The following is a 14,980-nucleotide window of genomic DNA, read 5'->3' as shown; positions in this document are numbered from 1 at the left end:
AGTGGGGGTCGAGAGATGATTACAAAATAAAAATGGAAAATTTAAGAAATTCTTTTTAAAAAGTTTGGGAACCCCTGGTCTAATGCAGTGCTTCTCATGCTTTTTTCAGTAATGCACCCCCTGACCGACCCCGGACATTTTTGACAGAAAAAGCCTATATAAATAATTACAATATAGTGATGTTCCATCAGTGTTTGATTTATTAACTCCTTAATGCATGAATTACAACAAACTAAGGATATTTTCATCTTTATGCATGAAAAAAAGATTTTTCCAAGGAGTTTTTNAGTTCGTTTATAGCATAACGTTAGCATTTGGCTTCTGGCGTCTAGATTTATGATTCCAAAATTATAAAAGTAGGGTAGACATGTGGAGATTATCCGGCTGAACAAAACGTGATCCGTCTCTTAAATGTGTTTCAACCACAGACCTTATTTCCAGCTATTTTCCAAAAATCCTATGGAGAAATTGCATTGCGTTTTTGACGAAGGAACCGGAAGGAGTTTACTTCCGGGTTTTAGGACGCGTCACTGCGGTTCTCTATGACAGCCAACAAGAATCACATTTTAAAATCTCCTCAATGAGTAGGTAATTGTACAGAAGAGACATTTTGTAAAAAGTGTTTTTAGGGTTTTTGTACTCATATTATGCAGGCCTAAAAAACTGCTAATTATTTATATATTATTTAACAAAATGTTTAGTATTTGTTTTCCTGCCACAAAAGTTAAATGAATTACAAAATAATTGGTACAATATACAAATCATGTAGGTACAGTATGTTCAGCATGCTCACGTGTAGCTTCCCTTCCTTCCATTTTTGTTAGTTTTACTATAAAAGTAAGAATGCACCAATCGGTTTATCGGTTAAACATCGGCATCGGGAAACCCTCTAACCTTTTGAATTGCGTTTCTCTTGTCTTAATTAAACATGCTTATATAAATTCATTAACCTAACAATTGAATGGAAATTTGATTCTATTAAATATGTATTTATTATCATCAAAAATGACCGGTAACAATGGATTATGACAGACAACAAGAATCATACGCAGACACTGTATGTTTGAAATTAAAATCTCTCAATGAGTAGAGATAGACATTTTGTAAGAAGTATTTTTAGGGTTTTGTGCTTATTCAAAGATATGAAGTAGGCCTTAAAAACAGTTTTTGTAAAAAAACATTTAGTACCGTAATTTTCGGACTATAAGGCGCACCTGAATATAAGCCGCAGCAGCTAAATTGAATGATGTGTACATATATAAGCCGCACTGGACTATAAGCCGCAGGTGTTTTAATGTTTAATTACCATATGTAAGAGTTCGTGCACAGAGGGGATTGTCGGGAAAGAGATGGCTGTTTGAGGAAGCTCCCATTTATTAACATTTCAACAAACTATTTGCATAACGTATTCAAGTGTTAGCATTTAGTGCAATAGTAGCTACAGAACATGTACTGTGCTGCGTAAACTGTACTGTATCACATAGCGTTTCAGACACACAAACTTTTCAACTTTCAAACTTAAACGGTGCGCTCCCAGCGCACGTACCGGCAGTGATCTACAGCAGTGGTTTTCAACCAGTGGTACAGGGACAAACTGTCTCGCTCTCGTAATGTCTGTCTGTCTTGCTCTCGTTCTGTCTCTCGTACCACTCTCGGTTCCACTTTTACTTTTGCGCGCTACCCGTCTCACTCTTTTCCGGCCTCCAGCTTTTCCTGCTGGAGCCCGCCGCTTAAAGGTGGGGGGCGCGGACCGGCCATAGAGCCCATAGAGTTAAAGGTGGTGGACTGTAACCTGTAAAATCCATAGATTTAGGTCCCCTAGTGGCCGTTAGCTGTAAAAATCCATAGATTAGCCGCACCGTTATATAAGCTGCAGCGTCGAAAAATGGGAAAAAAGGCGCGGCTTATAGTCCGAAGATTACGGTATTTGTTTTCCAAAAAGTGTGCATCCGCTGAAAAAGGTGTCATGGGTGCACCCCGGGATTTGATCAGATTGATTGTCCCGGTCAGTTCTTGAGTTTATTATTTGTCCATGTTTTGTTGTCCCACAATTTTTTTCCCTTCATGACATTTTGTTTTACGTCTGCCTCCCCCTCCCCCTCCCTGTATTAACAGACTACACAGGTAGTGAGGAGAATATTGACATCTCAGTTTTGGGTCTTCAGTCCAAATTGAATTTGCCACTCAAATTCCCCCCCTCACACAATCACAAGCCTGAGGCCTACCACAGCAGGCCTGGATACAGCTACTCAAAGCAGATACATGTGGATGGTGGGTACCTCTGTGACTGTGTGTGTGTGTGTGTGACTGTTCATGGCTTCCTCTCCTCTTCATTCTTCTGTTCTCTCTGGATTCAATCCCTCATGCTGTTCCAGTTTAACCTGTGTCTCATTTGGTATTCATGTCCAAATGTGGCTCTTCACACAAAATGACCTGAAAGACAAAGGGACAATTCACCCCAAAATAAAAAATACACATACATTTAAAAACAGAAATGTCTCTTTTTAGAAACCTTGGCCTGGTTATTCAAGATGACACACACACACACACACACACACACACACACACACACACACACACACACACACACACACACACACACACACACACACACACACACACACACACCCTAAAAGTAAAATTCAGGAACTATTTTCTTTCTACCAAACTGCCAACTGTATCAATGCCAAAGAGGAAGCTTTCATCCAGGACATGAGAGGAAAAGCAACAATGGTGCCGTCCTTGAGTGGATGCACACTTCACTTGTTCTGTGAAACTCTTGGCTGATGTGTTTGGGTAGAAAGAAAATAGTTGCTGTAAATGAAACGGCTCAGAACGAGGTCTGTGGATTAACTTGTGGAACCGGGTCATGTTTCTTCCGCTTGATATATACAATACTTTGCAACTCTCATCAAACATCCAGAGGTTAAACAATACCACCACAGGTAAGAGGAAAACGATATGTTTTAGATTTTGGGGTGAACTGTCTCTTTTTTTAAACTGGTTGCTCGTTGTCAATGATGATATACAAACATACATAACACTTTGTTGATTGAATCCTGAGCTTTTACTTTGCTGCTTTTGCTTGCTTCATCGTGTAATTCATAAAAATATTGGTTGATAATCATTTCATGCAGCATTTTGTATCGATTCAAAAATATCAATGAGCTAAATCTGAAAGTTAATATCTGTGATTTTCCCAAAAAACAATAATGTATGTCCCTGTTACTGTAGATGATGATAGCATGAGCGACTGGTCCACTGACAGCTGTGGGTGGAGCGACGAGGACTTCGGGGGGGATTTAGACGTCACCACGCCTCCCCTGAGTGTGGACTCGGGTGCTGTCGACACAAACGACCAGGAGTTAGTGCGCTGCATCTGTGAGGTCGAGGAGGAGAATGACTTCATGATTCAGGTGAGATGGGGGGGTTTCGTCACCGCTTGCACTGTGTTCCTTTTGTGTATCAGGACAGCAGTAATTAAACGGGCTTGTCCTCCCTCAGTGTGAAGACTGTTTGTGCTGGCAGCATGGCACCTGCATGGGCCTGCTGGAAGACAATGTTCCCGACCGCTACACCTGCTACATCTGCAGAGACCCACCAGGTGAGGGAAACGTCAAGCACCACAAACTACACACTGTCGGTTAAAAAAAAATTGTTGACATCCAATGATCTGTTCTGCTCATGGATGTATAATAAGAGCTGGATACAGCGTGGGAGGCGGGGCCTCGTTCATTCCTATGAGAGTTGCTCATTGGCGCATGAAGACAGAATGGCCAAACTTTTGAGAGAGCGAAACGTCACGAAAGTATTCATATAACCATATAATCCGTTCTTATTGTGCATCCATGGGTAAAGGGAAAAAATCATGTAGTACTGAACACGTCACATGAACGTGCCGGGCGGCGCGGTCCCGTGGGTTAGATCCGCATTCATAATGTCGATGAAAATAACTCTCAGAATAACATTATTAGCTCATTTTACAACTTGAGGACCGAATGTTTTTAATAAGGGCTATACAAATGTTCATACTGGGTAGTTTATTTAGTGTAATAAAAAAAAATACAACGATTTACAAACGTCTCTTTCCCAATGTTAGTCAATGGGAAAAAGTCTTTCTGGGCCCAGTGACTGATACGGAAGTGTAGTAACGCCGTTTGGCCACAACGAATATTTTCCTCAGAGTCTGGCGCACTTCCTGGGAGCTTGGTACTTCTGCTATTCTGGTGAGAGCACTGCAGACTTCCTGTTTCATTGGAAAAAGTATTATGTGCCATCTAGTGGACAATAACACAAATCACAGTGTGTACAATAATCAGTGGACAGGAATGTTTTTTATGGAAAAATATATCTTAGGGTAATATTACAATAAGGGTAATATTACAATATGTTTTTTACCTTGTGATACAGAAGTTAGTTGCCCAAGGAAGTATTGCTTGATTCATCACTGAATTGTAACAAAGCTCTAGTATGGTTTGTTATTTCTGAACAAGTCGATGCATTTGATTTAATTTCATTGCAATTTGTTAATCATTTCCAGGTCAGAGACAGAGTCTGCGCTACTGGTACGACCGTGAGTGGTTAATCAACGGTCACATGTACGGCTTGTCCTTCCTGGAAGAGAACTACTCGCACCAAAACGCCAAGAAGATCACCACCACCCACCAGCTGCTGGGGGACGTGCACCACGTGGTGGAGATCCTCAGCGGACTGCAGATCAAGATGAACGTCCTGCAGTGAGTACAAAGGGATTTTATGAAGAGACTCTTATCTACCAAGTCAATCAAATAAGTTGCTTTCCGTATCATCCAGTTTGAATAAAATATGTTATCATTTTATTGTATGTGATGTTAGTCTTATCTGTTGCTTGGCCCTTCAGGAGCAATACTCACCCGGACTTGCAGCTGTGGCGGCAGCCCTGGAAACATCTGGAGAGGTCGTGGACCGCCTCGGACTCGTGCCGCAGCAGCAACGCGACTCCCGATGAGGACATGAGCCGAGGGGAGATTTTAATGTCCAACGCTCTGGAGAAGCTGAGCCGGGCCGCTACAGCCGCCACCTCCTCCTCGTCCGGCTCCTCCTTCCCATTCCCCTCCTTCCAAGACTCGTACATTATCAGTGAACATTGCTACCAGAAACCGCGGGCGTATTACCCGGCGGTGGAGCAGAGGCTGGTGGTGGAGACCCGACAGGGCTCAGAGCTGGAGGACAGCATGAGGAGCACCGAGGAGCTGCTGGAGCGGGAGCAGCGCTACGGGAGCCTGCTGGAAACAGACAAGCCCAAATCCACTGGCCCCAGCATCAAGGTTAGCCCTCAATACACAGGGATGCCAGAATTTGATTCTATTTGTGGGGGCACCGCACCGCACACGCGTTGGGGTACTGCAGGGGGTACGTGAGGTTAAAACCATGCATGATTACAAATATAATCTTAGTACAATAAGTTAAATAGAAAACACAATTTTATATAAAATATTCCTAGAACCACTAAGGGGGTCCTCAAATAAACCTGTTACATCTGTGTATTGTATTTATAGTTTTTAATAATATATCATTTTGTTCATTGGTTTGTTAAACACATATTAATTCAATTGAAAAACTCCTTGGANTATCATTAAAGTAACCTGCTTTGACTTACTAACTCTCGCCACTTAACGGTGAGGAAGTCCTTCTGTTTCTGTTTCAGTTTGTCTTTTACTGACCCTGGGGACCGTTAAGTGGCGAGAGTTAGTAAGTCAAAGCAGGTTACTTTAATGATAGTAATAAGGGAAACAAGTTGGACTCTTTGTAAAATACACCATGCAGTAATTCTCCTTGTACTGCGTGGTACTGACCAATGTCAAAGCCGCTCTTGTCAGAGTCCAGCTGCTGGCATCCGTTCCTGTCCAGATGGTTCTCCTTGCTCTTCTCCCTCAGCAGCGCCCTCTGCTGGTGGATCTGGGTGCTGACGGCAGGCGGGGCTGATGTGCGCCTGCCTGCAGTCTTCACCTCACCACGGGCGACCGGGGCAGGCCCAACAGGGTCTGAGGAAAACCAATGAAAGGCCAAACATTAGCTCAAAGTTGTGATATATAAAACAATGCAGTCTTGCTTTAGAAGTGTATGACTAGGGCTGCACAATTAATTGTATGGAAATTGAAATATGGACTTATAGGATATTTAAATTGCAGGAAGCACTACATTTGTTAAACGCTACATATGTTTTGAATAAGCAATTTTGTCCCAAAAAGATCGTACTATAAATTAAAAAATAATTGAAATCATGCAGCACTGTTTGACTAAAAATAAGAGCATGTCATGATTAGGTATTCTGATTTTCTGGTTCAGGTTATTCATTTGTACATGTAGTTAGATTTGGTTTGCAGTTAAAAAACAAGAGATCCATTGTGACATAGATAAAAACAGGCAAATTGTTCAAAAAGGACCCCATGCTGCGTCACATTTAAATACACTAGAACAAACACGAACATTCAGGTAAATAAATAGCCGTGACAGTGCTGCAACTTTGTAGAAAAAGCCGGTGATAATCAAAAGCTTTTTTTCCTTACACATCATACAGGACAGAAGTGACACTAGAGAGGAACTCACGCAGAGAGGCAGAGATGGTGCGCCTCCTCTTGATGCCGTCCAGAGGAGCGGTCTGTTTCTCCGAGGCTCTGGTCTGGATGCTCCTGGTGGGGCTGCTCTCGCCCTCCAGAGGCTGCTCCTCTCCGTGGTAATATTTCATGTGGTAGTGCAGCAGCTTGGCCTTGCGGAATGACTTCGTGCAGCCGGGAGCACTGCACTTAAACGGGTTGTGGTCCAGGTTAATGGACAGGACCGGAGGAGGTTGGTTTTTGATGACGCGGTACACTGAAACAAGGAGCGAGGAACAGTCAGTGACACGTAAAGGAAGTGTGGAGGAAATTCCACACTAAGATAAGCTGATAAATGATTCATGGACAAAGTATTTAATAAAGTAATAAAGAAAGTCTGTGCAGCCTGAATTGTCTTCTGTACTGTGTTGTAAATTGAAGACGTTGCAATAAAAAAAAAAGTATTATAAAAAAAATAAAAGTCAAGTGAAATCGATCCCAAATGTAGGAACAGCGTTACTTTAACCTCAAGAGGATAGAGAAGACAGTGTAAAAGGCAATCAGAGTATAAGACTATATGTTTTAAATTATGATATGATCATTTGACACCACAGAAAGCACTTCCAAGAAAATGTGTTTTGAATGTACTCACATGGTTCTCTGCTGAATCTGTTGGGGTTGTGGAAACCCTGCTTCCTCACCGCTATCAGAGGCAAAACAAATATGTAGTCTCTTGAAAATATGCCCAACGTGATATTTACTGCACTCGTTTTCACAATCCTGCAGAATGAAAGACATTTGACTTCATTAACACTTACGTTTCACAGGCACGGGAGGTGGTACATCCGCTGCGGGCTCGGAGCCTTCTGATTGGACGCTGGGCTTCTGCTCCACACCTCCTTTTGATTCTGTGGTTGTCATAGAGACAGGCACCTGCTCCATCTGTGCTGTGGGTGACTCCTCCGCGTTTGGCTTGGGCGACTCTGTATATGGCTTTGTTTCCATCTCTTCCTGCTTCACCTCTCCATTCAGGAGACACTTCTCTTTGCTCTGCTCCTCGGCTTTTTCCTCCTTCACCCCGTTGGTGAGTCCCGCCCCCTTCCCCAAATCCCTGGGCGCGTTCAGGTCGGTCACTTCCTCTTCCTGTTTGATGGCCGGCGCAGCGCTTAGCTCGCCGTTTGTTTTCTTGTTCTTCTCGTTGACCATCCCCTGTTCTCGTTCATCTTGCTCACTGTTGCTGTCCTCCTCCCGGTCGGACGTGCTGCGTCTGGCTCGCTTGTTCTTGGGGCCTCCGTTCTCCTGAGGCCTCCTGCGGTTTGGGGCCCGCCTCACCATGGTTCTCTCAGAGGAACGACACTTACCTCCACCTCTCTATTTATCAGCAGGACAAAGATAGGTTTAGTATACTGAATCACTCTGAATTAATTAATAATGTGGACATTCGGGCTGCTCCATTATGGCAAAAATCATAATCTCGATTATTTGGGTCAATAATTGACATCACGATTATTAAAAACAATTATCCATTTACTGTGAAAACATCCATTTATTGAAAAAACAATACAGTGAACAGTATGTTTTTAACAGTTGATTTCCCTGAACTTTAAGTATAATACAACTGAAAACACAATAAAAAAATGTAAAAAAATAAATAAAAACATAATCGTTTTATTTCGATTACGTTGTTTTCGTAATTGTTGCAAGCCAAAATTGTAATTGCGATTAAAATACGATTAATTGAGCAGCCCTAGTGGACATAGAATAGAAGATGAAATGGTTATGGATGTTTGAATGACTAAATGTACCTCTTTAATAAACGGCTTCACGTGTATCTCCTTCACTGTCTGGATAACGCCATCGTAGAACTTCACAGTGTAAGATGCTGAAGAAGATAAAGGAGAGCATGTTTGAAACGAGCATGATGCTAATCAGGTAGCCCAGACTACAGACTACTTTTTATTCTACACTTGAATTGTTAATTCTCTTGTTGTTTATGTGAGATATTCCCCGATTTAGAGTTTTGTTATTGTGCATCACAGTTCTTTGTCCTTCGTTTGTATTTGCTATGACAGTCAGAGAAGCCATTAGGTTATAATTGAATGCAATTTTACACCACAGCTACCATTAAAGTGGACATTACGCTCATTTTCAGGTTCATATTTGTATTGTACTGTACTGTGACATGCTTTCATGTTCAAAAAGTTCTTTATTTATCTCATACTGCCTGTGCTGCAGCACCTCTGTTCACCCTCTGTCTGAAACCAGAGCCCAGTCTGCTCTGATGGGTTAGCTGGCTGGCTCTGTTCTGATTGGTCGAATGCTTAGACACGTCCCGCCCCTTAGCCTATCACGTACAATAGATATAACAGACAATAGGAAAGGGAAAACCCCTACAGATATAGAAGGGCCTCTTTAAAAACAGAAGTGAAACATTAACATTTCAGTTTTCATATTGCACAATCTTGACAAGGTCATTACAGTCATTCATTAAAAATGCTAAAAGACGTATACATTAAAAAATATATTCTGGTCCAAATTTGCTCAGCACTTTGATACCCACCATCTTTATTGACCGATAGGACCTTGGCGGGGTAGAAACGGCAGTCGGACCAGCTGGCTAGGACCTTGTCGTTCACATGAAAGCCCTGTAGGGAGGACAGAGAGGACAGAGAGGATGGGTCTGGGGCATGCTGTAGGCATGCTGTCAAAACTTCAAAAGGGCATGGTTCTTTTAGCTAACAAAGCTGTCATTGTTGTCCCATTTTCATTAAAAACACACAGTGCTCAAATGTGGCCCAACCCCAAATGTAAAAGTAAAAGATACCCATTTGGATTAAGCAAAAATAAACCAAATGGAAAAAACCCCCTAAGCAGAATGATGAAATAAAAGCTAGAAGAACCCAAGATAACCTATAAGTGGCAGATCTTCTCATTTCTCGAGGCAAGACAGGTAAAAAAGCCAGTATAAAGAGCGGTGTTAGCTTACAGGAACAGGAGCGTCGTCCTGCAGGCCCTGCCGCCTCAGCGTCACTCTCTCCACGGGTCTCAGGTAGGGACTGGTCCAGTCAAACCACTCGTCGTAACGGTGGCTCCACTGGCGGTAATGGACCTGAATCTTTTCTCCTTCAAAGTCAACCTTCTCTATATTGGCAGCATACCTACACGAGAGAAATAATTCAATAATGAGTGACAGGGAGTGGTTTTAATGCATTGTTCTTTATTCAAACAAATAATGAGGTGGCTAGTCAGTGGAAATGAGTCTATATGGAAATGTCAAAGTGAATAATGATGCGTAACTTAAGAGGATGCTTTATTGGGGGTAGTGTTGGGCATTGAAACGTTACTATAGTCTAAAAAAAAAAAATTTGATTACAGAAATAGTACAATACCAAAGTTATAACCTCCAGTAACTTATTAAGATTTGGTCAAAGTTACAAAGTCATTACCTTTGATTATAATAGGATTAAAACGCAGGGCTCTTACAGCTAAAGTAAATGTTGATTTGATGCCAGTCTGATCAACTAAAACTGAAGAGAAACATCAATTATCAAGTCAAATGTAAACACTTCCTGCGGAAAATGCCTCGTATAAAGTCGATAGCCAATTTGTATTGAATGTGCACTTCCCCCTTGCCGTCGATAACCAGCAGAAAGTGGATTTGCTCTGAGTATCTCTGCCATAAACCAAATAAGAGTGTTGTTGATTTCGCAACCCTGATCAGTGTGAATGTGAGAGGCAGCCATCTTTTAAGAGGAATACAAATCAATGATAGGAATTCTTTTTAAATGTTCATGTCAGAAACAATGACAACATTTCAGAAAATCCTAATTTCTTAGCATGTTTAAGATCCGATTCAAGACATTTAAATACCAGACAGGGCCTTATTGTTTAGATACATTCATTAAATGTCTTTTCTGTATTTTAGGGCCCCAGGGAACCCTAAAAGAGTCTAGAGATAATCGTAACGTCCTTCATTATCAATCCATATTAACGGCTGTTTTCCAAGAGGCTTTATTTGCTCTTTTAGTAAAAGATCTTTTAATGTTTAATAGACCAACAGAATAGCTAAGCCAGGCCCAGAAATGATACAAAGACACTGAGTATGTCAGAGAGAAAGAGAGAGGGAGTGAAGGAAGGAAGTGAATATTTACAGGGATGGGAGGAATGAGTGAGGCCATGACTCACCAGTTTTTGAGGCTGTCTCTGGCCTCGAGCTGAGCTCCCACCTCAAAAGATATCCCTCTTCTGTTAGGGGGCGTCTTACTCATACTGCCCACATCAAGGCTCCCTTCCTGTACACACACACACACACATACACACATTAACCTAACACACCAATCAAAACTACACCCATGTGGGTACACTACTGAGAGACACATTGTTCCTAGCCAAGAACACAATACACCGGACTAGCAAGGACTTTTACAGACTATCTTGCAGTCAGCCTTGGTTGCCTAAGGTCATCACTAACAATTATTTACCAGAAGGCTTTAGCAAATCACAGCGTTGCACTCCAGACTATATATTTTGGTGTTAAAAAGGCAATTGCGGCACTCCCACAGCAGAACAATAATGCAGTCAAGGCTGGGAAAAGATATTGCCGGTGTAATAATACAGATTACACATGTTGTGATTCCAGTGTAAAGCAAGGGGAATCTGACATTGTAGGTGAGCCATGTACCTCAAATGATGATGAAATGTGCAACTACTACCAGATGTTCAGTGATCAGCAGGGTTGTCTATACTCACACAGGCACAAATGATGATCTTTAGCAAAATGAGCAGCATTAAAGCAACCAATATGTTATTGAACTCCCTCTCAAGGAGGAAGAACAAGAAGGAACAAGATCTACGATGACATGTTCATAGCTTTCACTTCCTACTCAATCTGTAGAGCAAACAGGCAATCATGCACCAAAAATACTCGACTAATGTACATTATAATGGTCTTAAATGGGGTATTTGTTCATGCAGTCTGATCAAATCCAGACCCATAGCCTGCTGCAGCCCCTCGGTGGAGGAGGATCATTTTTGCATAGAAAATGTCAATTCCCTCCCTACAACAGGGGGTCCTTTGTCAGGCATGCAGAGGACATATCGGCGCCTATCGTTAAAAAGCCAAACGATTTACATTAAACACAATAACGTCTTACTTTTGTCCAGGCTACAGCCCTCTCGGTTCCCCATAGCGGAGGCAGTCCGGGTTGCTAGTGCGACGCACAAACCGGATATCTTCACACTACTCAGCCCACGTGTTTTCTGGTCAACCGATTTTCCCGTACGGACACAATGGAGAAGACAATGGAGAAGAGCCTTGGCGGCTAATCGCCTGCAGATACGGACACCCAGCACGGTATCAACGAGCAAACTATATCCCAGTCAGTAATATGCAAAGTGTAGGATGAAAAGTGTGCATTTTATGGCCTGCACAAAGAGCCAGACAGTCGACAGCGACACAGGCGGGACACACACCGAGAGTTGGTGATGCCCGAGTCAGGAAACGGGTGATCAACACCAATTTAAAGTGTTACATAAAGCATATTTTTGGCTAATTAAGCGTAAATTGAGAATTTAATAGGATTAAGGGAGAAAAGAGCGTCCCACACCCTTTAATTTTTTCACATCTCTCAACCATAGACTGTTACGAAATGGTCTTATTGTTATTTTAGCAGAAAATACGAGGGCATGTTTTTTGTAGCTCATAGAGATATTCTACCGTTGTCCACTTTGACACTTTATTGTCCAGTATTTTATAACCAGTGGGCGTAGCGAGAGAGAGAGAACGTCACCTACGCAAGAGCTTTTCGTGAAAAAGATTGGTCTAAAGGCTCTCAAGTGGGCGGGATACTCGCATCTGATTGGCCAAGCAGCTGTCACTCACAGATCTGTTCTGGGCCTCGCGCGCTAGGCCTTTACTTTGTCATACTTTTGGTGCTGGGAACGAGCGGCGTGGAAAAGGAAAGCATGAAACTTCCACAACTAGAGAACAACGTAGCCATTTAAAGGCACCCAATGAAAATGCATATGCCGAAGAAGAGCCACACCAATAATGACACGAACAGATAAACGAATTGTACTGAAATACACGTCTTAAAACCTACTTCGTCACGTTTGTTTTGAACTAAAAAAGCCGACATGCGGCACCATCCGCCGCTGACGCATCCAGCAAACCCTCCTCACTATCGAGGTTATAAACGATGATAATCTCTGAGACGAGGGAGAGACACACTCTGGGCTTCCTACCTGTTCTCCAGTCACTCTTTGTCCGGTTGGGGGGAAAATATGCACCGTAATCCCTGAAGGAGTGCAGATACCGCTGCCTCCGCCTGTCTGCTCCAGATCACGCAGTTGAATTTCTCCCAGTTGCATTCACCGCGGGCAGTGTGGCGCTGCACTGCGCATGCGCCTACAGAGACCCAGGTCCCAAGTGTTCCGATAACATCATTCATCAGCTAACATTGAGTCGCTCATAATATTTAATGATGATGTTCATAAACATGTCAAAAGCACTTTTATTTGGACCTAAATGTACGAATAACATGGTGTGGTACCGACCAATATGTCACTGTTTGAAATAAACAAGGCCATTATTATAGCTTGCTCATTTCCATATATGAATACACTATGATCCAGTAAGTCATGGAAGGACTTAATGTTTATGTATGTTCATAAACATGTCAACAATTGTTAATAAAAACACTTAAAAGCACTTTTAAAGGGACCTACCTACAGAACCAACAAGCTTTTAGGACAAAGCATTACTAATATTATCAGCGCTTACAAATAAACAAATGGAGGCCATTATTATACCTTGCTACTTTTCATAAATGAATACACTTTGATCCAGTAAATCAGGAAGGACCTGAGCATGCCATTGTTCAGACAATAGACCTGTTGTTTTTTATAGGAGTTTATTTAGGGTGACCAAGCTATACAGTATAATACTCACAACATTGGTGGGTTTTAGTGTGTCCGCCTATTTAGGATGGCATGCCCTTAAGTGATCTATCTTCCTATTTATTAATCTATTTTACTGCTTGTACACGTGTTTTTATGGATATTTCTACTCTGTTTTAATAAACTAGTGAGGACATTTGTTTGTGTCACTGTACCATTGTTAACTCTAAGAAAGGTTCATAATACATATAACCAAAGCACTGTGAAAACATCATATAAACACAATAAATGTGCCCAAGTAAGGCTGATGTTGTTGCTGTTACAGTGATTTGAAAATAAAAGCATGCTATGTTCATGACCTCTGTCACTGAATGTGCTTTTTGAAAGAGGCTACCATTTGTTTATTTTGATTTTTACTCAATTTGTTCCAGGATAGAGGTCCTTTTACTCTGCTGTCATGGTTACCCCTCTTCACCGGGAGCAGACAGGTACATCATGGTGTCAGGAGCAGTGACCAGTGATGTGCATAAAAGGGCAAACAGTTGAATATGTACAGATTGGAGGAGTCAGGTCATGCTGTGTGACAGGATGGGGAGTGTGTGTTTGCTAAACCTTCTCACCCTTACAGTCACTAACAGATACTAGGAATAACACTATCATAACTCTGGACAAATAGACCTAAAAGCCTTCTAGATGTGTTTCCAAAGCTAACACGATACCATGCTATGGCTCTGCTGAACAGATCAGCCAAATAGACCCCTATTTCCTCTGTGATTGAGTAACACATGTTTACCATTTGGAAAGCGTTTCTGAGAAATGCAAAGATGAACTGCCTCCTTTTCAATGGATACTTAGTCAGCACTGCTAAAAACAAACAATAACATTGTTATATTTAAAATACAGACCAGGCAGAACCGATACAAATCATTTTCTTTTTCAATTAACCCATTAGAAATTCTACACTTATACATTTTTTTCTTCTCTGGATAATTAAAAGATATAATTGAGATGTTATATTTAAAAGCATCTTTTGTTGATTATATGCATGATTTTAGTGTTTTTGGTTCAATTTAAATCCTTAACCCTCCTATTGTCTTCGTTTTCCCCCCCTTGGTGTTCGCGGTAAAATTTGACCGGTCCTGTTTTAATTGCTATTACATCAACACAAAAACCATGAATCATCACCCTTTCAAACTGTAAATATTGTATCAGACTACTGGTATACATGAAAAACTGCAGTAAATATACAAAAAACAGACACTGTGCCAGGTGTGATCCATGTGGGGGGATGGGCACATAAGAGCGGGAAATGTGTCAAATTGTTCTGTGTGTGTTTGTGTGCCAGGGGTGATAAGGGCACATAAGGGGGGGGGAGACGACGTGTGTGAGTGAGAGAGAGAGAGAGAGAGAGAGGAATTGTTCTGTGTGTGTTTGTGTGCCAGGGGTGATAAGGGCACATAAGGGGGGGGAAGATGATGACACACAGTGTGTGTGTGTGTGTGTGTGTG

At 41.8% G+C, this 14,980-nt stretch overlaps 3 protein-coding genes across 4 annotated transcripts in view; 2 read left to right on the top strand and 1 right to left on the bottom strand.

The window, feature by feature from the left end:
- The window catches only part of LOC104966454 (PHD finger protein 20-like), a 15,763-nt gene extending 2,822 nt beyond the window's left edge, over positions 1-12,941 (bottom strand). Inside the window, exons 1-12 of the mRNA XM_010795640.1 lie at positions 12,819-12,941; positions 10,761-10,867; positions 9,562-9,733; positions 9,136-9,220; positions 8,381-8,457; positions 7,394-7,946; positions 7,228-7,278; positions 6,589-6,852; positions 5,835-6,023; positions 5,639-5,703; positions 4,893-5,095; positions 4,634-4,731 (exon numbers count right to left, since the gene is read on the bottom strand). Of these exons, the coding sequence (XP_010793942.1) occupies positions 4,634-4,731; positions 4,893-5,095; positions 5,639-5,703; positions 5,835-6,023; positions 6,589-6,852; positions 7,228-7,278; positions 7,394-7,946; positions 8,381-8,457; positions 9,136-9,220; positions 9,562-9,733; positions 10,761-10,843 (1,840 nt within the window). The 5' untranslated portion in view covers positions 10,844-10,867; positions 12,819-12,941. The remainder of the gene's footprint in view (positions 1-4,633; positions 4,732-4,892; positions 5,096-5,638; positions 5,704-5,834; positions 6,024-6,588; positions 6,853-7,227; positions 7,279-7,393; positions 7,947-8,380; positions 8,458-9,135; positions 9,221-9,561; positions 9,734-10,760; positions 10,868-12,818) is intronic.
- On the top strand, positions 1,899-5,405 carry LOC104965855 (PHD finger protein 20-like). Of its 2 annotated transcripts, none has more exons than XM_010794887.1 (5): positions 1,899-2,271; positions 3,235-3,416; positions 3,505-3,604; positions 4,541-4,736; positions 4,880-5,405. In XM_010794887.1, exons 2-5 carry the CDS (start codon positions 3,246-3,248, stop codon positions 5,397-5,399), a joined length of 987 nt encoding a protein of 328 aa, XP_010793189.1. In that variant the 5' UTR covers positions 1,899-2,271; positions 3,235-3,245; the 3' UTR covers positions 5,400-5,405. The 2 variants fall into 2 exon arrangements, with proteins under 2 accessions (XP_010793189.1, XP_010793188.1); XM_010794886.1 differs by lacking the exon at positions 1,899-2,271 and adding an exon at positions 2,641-2,945.
- A 988-nt stretch (positions 12,942-13,929) lies between the features above and the next one.
- arhgap46a (Rho GTPase activating protein 46a) overlaps positions 13,930-14,980 on the top strand; it is an 18,387-nt gene continuing 17,336 nt past the window's right edge. The window contains exon 1 of the mRNA XM_010795639.1: positions 13,930-13,960. Within this exon, the coding sequence (XP_010793941.1) occupies positions 13,930-13,960 (31 nt within the window). The remainder of the gene's footprint in view (positions 13,961-14,980) is intronic.

The sequence above is a fragment of the Notothenia coriiceps genome, unplaced genomic scaffold (genome assembly GCF_000735185.1).
Source record: "Notothenia coriiceps isolate Sejong01 unplaced genomic scaffold, NC01 NC01_scaffold00037246, whole genome shotgun sequence".
Classification (NCBI taxonomy): domain Eukaryota; kingdom Metazoa; phylum Chordata; class Actinopteri; order Perciformes; family Nototheniidae; genus Notothenia; species Notothenia coriiceps.
Note: the sequence above shows the minus strand (reverse complement) of the source record. Positions and strands in the feature narration are given on the sequence as shown.